The sequence below is a fragment of the Grampus griseus genome (assembly GCF_964374135.1).
Source record: "Grampus griseus genome assembly, chromosome: X".
Taxonomy (NCBI): Eukaryota; Metazoa; Chordata; class Mammalia; order Artiodactyla; family Delphinidae; genus Grampus; species Grampus griseus.
This window is the reverse complement of record NC_138999.1, coordinates 15,498,558-15,510,884: the sequence shown is the minus strand read 5'-3', so window position 1 is coordinate 15,510,884 and position 12,327 is coordinate 15,498,558. Positions and strand designations below refer to the sequence as shown.

The 12,327-nt window shown below is 38.9% G+C and overlaps 1 protein-coding gene across 1 annotated transcript in view; it reads right to left on the bottom strand.

Annotated features, from left to right (window-relative positions):
- Positions 1-10,596, bottom strand: part of PPEF1 (protein phosphatase with EF-hand domain 1) — a gene marked incomplete at its 5' end in the record, with an annotated part of 115,911 nt that extends 105,315 nt beyond the window's left edge. Inside the window, one exon of the mRNA XM_082681669.1 lies at positions 10,548-10,596. Coding sequence (XP_082537795.1) covers positions 10,548-10,596 — 49 coding nt within the window. The remainder of the gene's footprint in view (positions 1-10,547) is intronic.
- Between the last annotated feature and the right edge of the window lie 1,731 nt (positions 10,597-12,327).

Below are 12,327 nucleotides of genomic sequence, written 5' to 3'. Positions count from 1 at the left end.
CTTCCCGGACCGGGGGTTGAACCCGTGTCCCCTGCATTGGCAGGCGGGTTCTTATCCACTGCGCCACCAGGGAAGTCCCCTCTCAAAAGCTTTAAATGCGTGATTGCAGCCACTCACCACCAAGCAAATGATCTCCCTAACACCGGAACATCAGAAAAGGAATAAAGAGAATGACCAACTTAAAAATTGTGAAACTGAAGTTGTGGCCTGTGTGTATCACAGAGATTAAGCAAATAACATTATGATCTGTGAATAGCACACAAAAGATCAACAAAAATCGTGAGAACTCAGAGCAGTAGCTGGGAGTGGCACTAACATCTTACATTTTTATCATATCTTTCAGGCTGAGAGTCTGATGAAAAAGGGGGCATTGTTAAAAAAGAAACAACAGGCCCAAAATGGAGTTACTTGTGCTAAGCTCCATGTCATCAAACTGAGACTTAATACCTAACCTAATTGCAGTTTCAGTCTCTCCTAGGAATGTAATCTTATCCAGTGGGGAATTTCCCGGCCAGCACTAGTGAGGTAATCAACCTGATAGACCCCTGTCTTCCCCCAAAGGAAGATGAACTTGCCTGAAATATTCCATTCTTTTCATTTTTGACTTCCTTGTCCCACTCCCTTTCTGCCTTTAAAAACCTCTCCTTTTCTGCAGCTTTTTGGAGCTCCTTTCTATTTTTTAGATGGAATGCTGCCTGATTCATGAATCATTCAATAAAGTCAATTAGATCTTCAAATTTGCTATGTTGAATTTTATTTTTTAACAGATTGCTGCTTAGTATTTTTAAATTTTTAAGCAAAAATACAGAACAAATATTTTTTAGAAGAACAATGTCCATTAGAGAAAATTTCCATTTGTCATAGCTTAAAGAATCAAACTTCAAAACCAAAAATGCTAGGTAGCCTTTGCAGCACTGAGAGAAAATGAATAAATGCATTTCTAAGTGGTCTCAAGGGAAAAAATAAAAGAAAATATAGTGTTCTCAACGTGGTCTACAAGAAAAAAAAGGCAACAGATTATTAATTCAAAACCCATCAGTATAAAATTTTAAGTGTAAAGTGAAGTTCAGAAGAAGGAAACTGCAATGTTTAATTTCTGGGTGTTGGATAAATTCCAATTTTACAAGTCAGGGCAGCATATCAAAAGGAGCATGAACTCTGGAAACTGTCAAAGCTGGTTCCAATTCAGGTTCAGCCATCAACTAGTACATGACTTTGGGCAGCTCTCTAAGTCTCGATTTCTTCACGTGGAAAAAGAAATTAATTAAAGCTTCCTCCAAGAGTTTTGGCAAGAAATAGAAATAATAAATGTAGTAGGCACTCAATAAATGATAGCTGTTATTACTCTCTTCCCTATTGCATATCACAAAAGAATCAAAAAATAACAACAATAATAATACAACAACAATGCTACTTCTCTACATGGAAGGGGGATAGCCCATAAGAAAGGGATAGTCTCAATTTTATATGCAGGCTACTCTTTCTCAAAAATGCCATGATACTCCAGAGGCAGAGAACTGTGCTGGGGCTGAATGACCAACGTAGGGAAAAACCCTTCACACTAGTCAGAAGTAAGCTCTAGGCCTGGCTCTGCCACTTACTAGCCATGTGTTCTTAAGCAAATCACTTTGCCTTTCAAAGCCTCAGTTTCCTTTTCTGCAATTTGAGAACAACCCTTCACAGGTTGTGAAGATCAAATGTATGTGAAAGGACTTGTCCAACTATAAAAGCACTATGCAAATAAAAGGTACTTTACATAAGTACATTTAATTAAAGTGAGTTTCCAAGAACAGCAACTTTGGAAGGCACGATAAAAGCATGTAATGATTGACGGCAAAAAACACTGTAGTCAGAACACTTTGGGTTCAAATCCCAACTCCGGCAATTGTTAGTTATATAACCTTGACAAGTGCTTACCTTACTGAGCACAAGCTTCTTCATCAGTACAAAAAGCAATAACACTTTACTCAGGTTTATTGTAAGGATTAAGTAAAATATATGTAGCACACTCTTTGGAATACAGTTAGTAATAAGGAAATAATAACTATTATTTTCTATCAAGACCTTTCAAAACATTCACAGCCCTTGACACAGAAATTTCATGTCTAATCACTTGAATATGGGAATAATCCAAAATAAGGAAAAATATTTACATGAAGAAATCTTCAATGTGTTGTTTATATTAGTAAAAAAAAAAAGTCCAATATTAGAGGAATAATTAACTATATTATGGCCTATCCACTAATGAAACATTTAGTAATGGCTAAAATGATGTTTAGAAAACATTTATAACAACTTGAGAAGTGTTTAGACAACAATGTCTTAGTGCCAAAAGCGAGGCTACAAAAAAATTATCATTTAGGGTGATCAAAAATATACACTAAAAAAATACATATATACTATACCAAAAAAAACTGGGTAGTAGACTGATGAGTAATTATTAATTATTTCCAACTGCTTTTCTATATCTTACAATATTCTGAATGAGAAAAACTTTTTATGGTAAATGTAAGTAAACACAGTATATCAGTTTTCAGCAGATTTATTATTATGAAATTATAATAAACATTGATTGATATATTCAACAAGAGATAATGGAAGAATAAAAAGAATAAGGGAATACTCTGAACAAGTATGTGCTAATAAATAATTTAGATGAAATAAACCCATTCTTAAAAGGACACAAACTACTGAAAATGACTGAAGAATAGAAAATCTGAATAGACCTATAACAAGTAAAGAGTAGAATAAGTAATCAAAAAACTACCCACAAAGAAAGGCCCATGCCCAGATGGCTTCACTGACAAATTCTACCAAACAGTTAAAGAATTAATCCCAATTCTTCACAAACTTTTCTAAAGTATGGAAGAGATGGAATACTTTCCAACTCATTTTTTAAGGCTACTACTACCCTGATATCAAATCTAGACAAAGACATCACAGGAAAAGAAAAAGAGAGACCAACATCTCTTTTGAATACAGATGTAAAAATTTGAAACAAAATACTACCAAACTGAATCCAGTAACATATAAAAAGGATTACATAGAGAGCTTCCAGGTTGGTGAACTCATGGTGGCTTGGAGAGGGCACAGAAGCTCGCACCCTTCCTGTAGCCTTGCCTAAGCATGTTTTCTCATAAACTGCTTCCCACCGGCCACAAAGCTCAGACCACCTGCCAGCACTGGGAGGAGGCTGGTGTCCATCCGCCATGATGCCTCAATGTGCACCTTTGGCCACTTGCTCACTCGAAGAAGTTCAACGGTGCATGACTATGTGATCACCCAGCACAGGGATCAATGTCAATCACACCTCACTACGACCACTGAGGAATTCAAGGGAAAAAAAGCTCACAGAAACATCAGATAACCTTGGCCACAACATCAACTCATGAAACGATACGAAGTTTTCCTGTGGTGTTCTCCTAAGATGATGGTAACAATGTTGTGTCAAGGATGAAAGAAGCTACACTCTATAATAAGAGCTCTATACATAACATATACGATCAGAATACAAAAGTGTCAAGGATATGCTATTTTCTGAAATCAGTTTCCATTTCTGATCATCTATCTGTTAACCTAAACTAGGAATCATCTAAGATAAAGTCTGTCCCTCACAACATTCAAAAGTCTAATGTAGGAGAGGAATCAGATGGCAGAATAGAAGGATATGGAGCTCACTTCCTCTCACAAACACATCAAAAATCCATCTTCCTGTGGAACAATTCTCAAAGAATACCTACTGAACGCTGGCAGAAGATATCAAGACACCCAAAATTACAAGAAAAGTCTCCACGTAACCAGGAAGACCCCTCAATGCTTTTATCTGGATTCATGTTTAAAATGGGAGAGATTTCGTCCTTCATATTCCCCTGTAAATTCTCAGCATGGAACAGAGACTCCAGTGCCTGCTATGTTCTCAGTATTTCTGGCAGAATGAATGAATGAAACCATCATACATATTACTTCATGTTATATAAAACCACATTTATCGTTAAGAGCATTTGTGCTTTCTCAGTATTTTCATGCATCATCAATATAGGTGTATTATATTCAGGAATAAGTAAAACAGTGCTTGTTTAAAAAAAATAGAGTTTAGGGACTTCCCTGGTGGTGCAATGGATAAGACTCCGTGCTCCCGAAGCAGGGGGCCCGGGTTCGATCCCTGGTCAGGGAACTAGATCCCACATGCATGCCACAACTAAGAGTTTGAATGCCACAACTAAGGAGCCAGTGAGCTGCAACTAAGGAGCCCATGTGCCGCAACTAAGGAGCCAGCAAGCCGCAACTAAGGAGGCTGCCTGCCACAACTAAGGAGTCCACCTGCCACAACTAAGACCCCGTGCAACCAAATAAATAAATATTTTTTAAAAAATAGAGTTTAGGGGATTAAGAGGTACAAATTATTATGTATAAAATAAGCTACAAGGGGCTTCCCTGGTGGCACAGTGGTTGGGAGTCTGCCTGTTGATGCAGGGGACATGGGTCCGTGCCCCGGTCCGGGAGGATCCCGCTTGCCGTGGAGCGGCTGGGCCCGTGGGCCATGGCCGCTGAGCCTGCGCGTCCGGAGCTTGTGCTCCGCGGCGGGAGAGGCCACAGCGGTGAGAGGCCCGCGTAACGCAAAAAAAAAAAGAAAAGCTACAAGGATGTATTGTATAACATGGGGAATATAGCCCATATTTTATAATAACTATAAATGGAGTATAACCTTTAAAAATTGTGAATCACTATATTATTTACCTGAAACTTATATAATATTATACATCAACTATACTTCAACTAAAGAGAAAAAAATAGAGTTTATAAAGGTAATGCATGCAAGACCTCTTCAATAAAACCAGGTGGCAACTGCAAACAGAAAAAAAAAAAGGATTATATACCATGATCAAGTGGGATTTATGCCAGGAATACAGAGTTGGTTCAATATCTGAAATTCAATTCATGTACAGTACATCATAGAATAAAGAACAAAAACTACATGATCATCTCAATACATGCAGACAAGGCATTTGACAAAATTAAATACCACTTTTTAATTTAAAAAAAACAATCAATAAACTAGTATTAGGAATGAACTTCCTCAACCTGATAAAGAGCATCCACAAAAAAGTCACAGCTAATATCCCACTTAAAGGTGAAAGACTGAATGCCTTCTCCCTAAGATTAAGAACAAGACAAGGAAGTCTACTCTTGCTTTTCTATTTAACAGTGACTGAGACTGTAGCCAGGATAGTCAAGCAATAAAGTGAAATCAAAGGCACAGAATAGAAAGGAGGAAGCAAAACTTCCTCTATTTGCAGATGACATGATTTATAAATAGAAAATCCTAAGGGATCCACTAAAAATCAATTAGAGCTAATAAATGAGTTTAGCAAAGTCTCAGGATACAAGATCAATCAATATACAAAAATCAATTGTTTTTCTGTACACTTGCAATGAACAACCCCAAAATGAAATTAAAATGACAATTCCATTTATAATAGCATCAAAAAGAATAAAACACTTGGGCTAGATTTAACAAAAGAAGAGTAAAACTTAAACTCTGAACACTACAAAACATCGCTGAAAGAAATTAAAGACCTCAATAAATGGAAAGCTATCCTGTGTTCATGAAGCAGATGATTTAACTGTTAAGATGACAATACTTCCCAAACTGATCTACCGATTCAACGTAATCCACATCAACATTCCAGCTGGTTTCTTTTGAGAAACTGATCCTAAAATTCATATAGAAATGCAAGGGACCCAGAAAGCCAAAACAATCTTGAAAAAGAGAAACAAAGTTGAAGGATTCACACCTCCAATTTCAAAACTTTCTACAAAATCTATAGTAAGCAAGACAGTGTGGTACTGGCATAAGGATGGACATATAGATCAATGGAACAGAACTCAGAGTCCAGAAATAAACCCTGACATTTATGGTCAATTGATTTTTTAAAAATAAATTTATTTATTTATTTATTTATTTTTGGCTGGGTTGGGTCTCTGCTGCTGTGTGCGGGCTTTCTCTAGTTGCGGCAAGTGGGGGCTACTCTTCGTTGTGGTGCACAGGCTTCTCATTGCAGTGGCTTTTCCTGATGCACAGCACAGGCTCTAGGCACGTGGGCTTCAGTAATTATGGCTCGCGGGCTCTAGAGCGCAGGCTCGGTAGTTGTGGCACACGGGCTTTGTTGCTCCGCAGAATGTGGGATCTTCCCGGACCAGGGATTGAACCTGTGTCCCCTGCATTGGCAGGCAGATTCTTAACCACTGCGCCAGCAGGGAAACCCTGGTCAATTGATTTTTGACAAGAGCGCCAAGATCATTCAATGGGGAAAGAATAGTCTTTTCAACAAATGGTGCTGGGACAACTAGATATTCACATGCAAAGGATAAATTTGTATCCCTACCTCATACCATATATGAAAATTAACTCAAAATTGATCAAGAACTAAATGTAAGACCTAAAAATACAAAATTCTTAGAAGAAAACATAAGCACAAATAATCTTGACTTTGGCCCCAAAGCACAAGCAACCAAAGAAAAAATAAATTGGACTTCATCAAAATTAAAATCTTTGTGCTTCAAAGAACATCATCAAGAAAATGAGAAGAAGGCTTCCCTGGTGGCGTGGTGGTTGGGAGTCTGCCTGCCGATGCAGGGGACACGGGTTCGTGCCCCGGTCTGGGAAGATCCCACGTGCCGCGGAGCAGCTGGGCCCACGAGCCATGGCCGCTGGGCCTGCGCGTCCGGAGCCTGTGCTCCGCAACGGGAGAGGCCACAACAGTGAGAGGCCCGCGTACCGCAAAAAAAAAAGAAGAAGAAAAAGAAAATGAGAAGACAACCCACTGAATGGGAGAAAATATTTGCAAATCATACATTTGATAAGGAGCTTGTAACTAGAATATTTTAAAAACTCTTACAAAAAAATATAAAAATAAATAACTCAATTAAAAAATTAGCAAATGGGACTTCCCTGGTGGTGCAGTGGTTAAGAATCTGCCTGCCAATGCAGGGGACATGGGTTCGAGCCCTGGCCCGGGAAGATCCCACATGCCGCGGAGCAACTAAGCCCGTGTGCCACAAGTACTGAGCCTGCACTCTAGAGCCCGCAAGCCACAACTACTGAGCCCATGTGCTGCAACTACTGAAGCCCGCACGCCTAGAGCCCATGCTCCGCCACAAGAGAAGCCACCACAATGAGAAGCCCCCACACCACAACAAAGAGTAGCCCCTGCTCGCCACAACTAGAGAAAGCCCGTGCACAGCAATGAAGACCCAACACAGCCAAAAAAACCCACATCAAATGATCTGAATGGTATTTCCCCAAAGAAGATCTACAAATGTCTAATGAACACATGAAAAGATCCTCAACATCATTAGTCATTAGGGACATTCAAATAAAAACCCTAATGAGATACCACTCCATACCCACTAGGATGGGTATAATCAAAAGGACAGACAATAACAAGTGTTGCTGAGGATGTGGAGAAATAAGAACCCTCATACTTTCCTGGTGGGAATATAAAATGGTGCAGCGACTTGGGAAAACAGTTTAGAAGTTTCTCAAAATGTTAAACATTGAGCTACCATATGACCCAGCAATTCTACTCATAAGTCTATAGCCAAGAGAACTGAAAACATGTTTTATATAATAACTTTTACGTGAATGTTCATAGTAGCATTGCTCACTATAGCGAAAAAATAGAAACAATCCAAATGCCCATCAACTGATGATTGGATGAATACAATGTAACATATTCATACAATGGAATATTATTCAGCATTAAAAAGGAATGAAGTTCTGATTCATGATACAACATGGATGAACTTTGAAATACAACACTGAATAAAATAAGTCAGACACGAAAGACTCCATATTGTCTGATTACATTTATATGAAATGTCCAGAACAGCCCAAATATATAGAGACAAAAGGAGATTTGTGATTACCTAGGGCTGTGGAGGTATAGGGTAGGAGAGTAACTGCTAATGGTTTGGGGGGCGGGGGATGAAAATGTTCTAAAACTGACTGTGGTGATGATTGTACGGCTCTATGAATATACCAAAAATTCACTAAAGTTTACACTTTAAACTGGTGAATTGTGTAGTATGTGAATAATAAAGCTGCTATTATTAAAAAGTGATCCAGGAAAACAGTTTGGCATTTCCTCAAAAAGTTAACCACAAAACTACCATATGACCCTGAAATTCCTACTACTAGGTATATACCCCAAAGAACTGAAAACAGGGCCTCAAATAAGTACACGTACACTCATGTGCATAGCAACACTATTCACAATAGCCAAAAAGGTGGAAAAAACCCAGATGTCCATCAAATGAATGGACTAAAAAATGAGATATATTCATACGATGAAATATTATCCAGCCTTAAAAATGAATGAAGTACTGATACATGCTACAACACGGATGAACCTCAAAAACATTATGCTAAGTAAAAGAAGCCAGACAAAAGGGTCACATCGAGTATGATTCTATTTACATGACATGTCCAGAACAGGTAAATGCATAGAAAAAGAATACAGATGGGTGGTTGCCAGGTGCTGGGGGAAGAGGAAATAGGGAGAAACTGCTTAATAAATAAGGGACTTTACTTTGGAGTGATGGAAATGTTCAAGAACGAGATAGAAGTGGTGGTTACACAACTTTGTGTAAATGGCACTTAACCGTTCCTTTTAAGATGGTTAATTTTGGGCTTCCCTGGTGGCACAGTGGTTAAGGATCCGTTTGCCAATGCAGGACACAAGGATTCAAGCCCTGGTCCGGGAAGATCCCACATGCCTTGGAGCAACTAAGCCCATGCGCCACAACTACTGAGCCTACGCTCTAGAGCCCGTGAGCCACAACTACTGAGCCCACGTGCCACAACTACTGAAGCTCGTGTGCCTAGAGCACATGCTCTGCAACAAGAGAAGCCACTGCAATAAGAAGACAGTGCACCACAACGAAGAGTAGCTCCCGCACGCTGCAACTAAAGAAAGACCGCGCAGCTACGAAGACCCAGCACAGCCAAAAATAAATAAATTTATTTTTAAAAAGATGGTTAATTTTGTGTTACATGAATTTCACCTCAATAAATTATTTAAAAGAAACAGCAATCCAAAAATTGAAGTTAATGTTCCCATTTGCATGCAACATTTTAAAAGCTGAAAAGTATTTCAAAAAGAGAGAATTTACGTTTACGTTTTTATGTTTTGTTTTGTTTTTTTTTGTGGTATGTGGGCCTCTCACTGTTGTGGCCTCTCCTGTTGCGGAGCACAGGCTCTGGACACGCAGGCTCAACGGCCACGGCTCACGGGCCCAGCTGCTCCACGGCATGTGGGATCTTCCCGGACCGGCGCACGAACCCGTGTCCCCTGCATCGGCAGGCGGACTCTCAACCACTGCGCCACCAGGGAAGCCCTACGTTTTTTTTAACCTAAGAAATTTGGCTAAATTTTTAAAACTCTGGGTAATCTTAGATATAAAAAGAGAATAACTCTCTTTACTCTCATAATAAATTACTACCATGGAATTAGTTCAGTTAGAGCTTTTGAAAGATTTATTTCATGACATGCTTACAGATCTGAAAGAGTTAGTGCATCTCCTGTTGCCCCACTGTCAGAGATTAACTTGCTAACTCACTGGCACAAGTCAGCTGGGAGAGAGATCAACATGTGATTCCCAAAGGAAAACATTCCACACTAATTAGAATAGAATACTCTGTATCCTAAACTCCGCATCTTAAGCCTGAGTAAACTGCTAAAACCAAGATGTGGAACAGAAATTGGGAAAATTATCTATAACCTAGATAACAAAGGAATGGAGTTTAAGAGCAAGTTATTCACACAAGCACCGCAGCTTGTTTGTTTCTGGTTTAATTTGCATGTGGAGACTACGTCCGTTAAACACTCAAGTGAGTTTCAAATAGATTCTAGTATCTATGAGAAAGAACATCAGTACAAAATAAACAAAGGAAATACTGAAGCCTCTAATTACATGGGTGTAGTGGGGGGCACATCATCTATTCAGAAACAACACACTTTTCAGGAAGCAGATCATCTAGCATTTCTCAAATTCTACGTAGAATATTCTAAAAACATGAAGCAAATCTCATGAAGTTCTGTATTGAATAGCTATAAAAAATCTGATCGAGTTATAAAATCTAATAAAAATTCAATGATGCTACCAAATGTCACATAGGTATGGATAGAGCTATTTATAAACGTATTGAATAAACAGATATAAATTTACAGAGAGGCTTTCTTGTTCCCTGCCACTGAGTTTTAAATTGAGATTTTATATTGGTACATTTTCAACTGAAATCAAATCAAACATAAAATATCTCTCAGATAATACTTTATGGCACATCATATATTCAAAGCTACATCTTCCTAAAGGTAGTTTCCAACGTTATCCCAATTTAACCTTCAGTTCAAGTGATGATGCCTCGTGCAAAATCACTCTGGGCAGCTTGAGAACTGTGTGCGTAAATGAGAAAGGGGCAGAGGGTGAACCCAGCTCACTCTCCCCTTTTGATCCAGGAAGACAGGCGCACTCCTAGCACTCACCTTTCTCAGATTTCTTGTCTTTCATTGAAGATGACGTGCCACAGCCCATGTCTTGTAAATCATGAATCAACTTCTCACTCTAAAACAGGGTGAAAAGTGCTTCCCTTTACTCTGCGAGGAGCCCCTCCTGACTGATCCACTTCGGTCACAGATCCTGATGAGGAGGACACACAAGGGAGGGAGGAAAGCGGCCGTTAACAAGGTGTCTAAGGGCTGCTCAGCAGGATTCATTTTACACTTCTTCTGAACTGCTGTTCATCATATGATATGGAAAGTGATCAGACATAGTCTAATCCTGGTTTATTTTCCAAAACACAGAAGCAGCAACAGAGCAGCTGTACATTGCTTTTCTGCAACACATAAATTACATTTTCCCCGTGTCTAGGTCAGATCAATACTCTATAAAATAAAGCATTAAAATGAAAAGAAAAATGGAAATGTAAGATCATACAATTTTCTAATTGAAATATAGGGAATGGGATATGAAAGGATCTGACATAATTTAACTGTTTTGCTTTTAAGCTCAAAATAGTTAAATCTATCTGGGCTTTTAAAAACACAAATTGGAGAATGGCTATGAGACAACAACAACATATTTATACGACTATGCCAAAATTCAAATCAAAATGAGTTCTTTGACACTATTTCTCAGAATCAGTCAGGGCACTTATTTAAAAAAAAAAAAAAAAAGGAGGCTTCAAGGCCTCCCCAGAAACTAAAGCATCAGAATCCAGGAAGTTCCCTTTTCAAACAAGCTCTCCAGGCATTTCTGAGGCCCCTCCAAAGTCTGCCCTTGCACTCACCAGGCCTTCCGATGGCTCAGCTGAGACTGTTACATTGGATCTTCCACAATCACTCCATGGGAGTTTTCAACAAAATTCCTTTCTGTAGTAATCCCACCTCATGCCTTTTTAGGGTGATGTTTCCTTTATTTCGTGATACTCCAAACCAGCCTGTGCTAATCTATTTGCATTTCTTGATAGTAACAAAGTCAAAGAACAACTGACTTGGGACTCTGCCGGGCATGCCTATTTTTCCGTTAGTACTACACTAAACGCTGCAAGATTGTGACTCAATGAAAGAAAGGGGCAAAACAAAATGAGCAAAATATCTGAATTATGGAAATATTTTTAAAACGACAATAACCTTAATAAACAGATATTCTGATCAGAGCTAGGCTTGATTCTATTATGTACTGAATTAATTAACCCTCCTAAACTTTGAGTTATTTCCAAATTTGAGAGGCATTTCTTACATATCTCTCTTATCTACATCAGGCGTAAAAAATGTTAACAGGGTCAGCTCCAAGGGCAGAAAACCCTTGTGGCATTCCACTCCAGACCAATCTCTAGGGTTACTACAGACACATTACATTCACACTCTCCTACTCCTTCAGTTAGGTGGTAAATTTACCCATCGTAAGCATCCACTTCCTTATCTATGAGACGTCCTGGTAAATTTCGCTTACTATTTTAATGAAATTAAGATATATAATTTGACACCTTGACATTCCAGGCTAGCCAGCAGCAGCAGAAGAAAAAGAGGAGGAGGAGGAAGAGAAGAAGGAAGGAAGGAGGGAGGAAGAAAGGAAGGAAGGAAGGAAGGAAGGAAATCAGTTTGCCATTACTTTTAATAACAGAATTATAGACGTTTAAAGGTGGTAGACTTTTAGAATTACCCAGAATTTACACAAAGTGCAAGAAAACCAAGCCCCTTGTCTAAAGTCATATAGACAAACTGGCTGTCAAACTCTGTTGCATATTAGCATCACCTGGGGAGC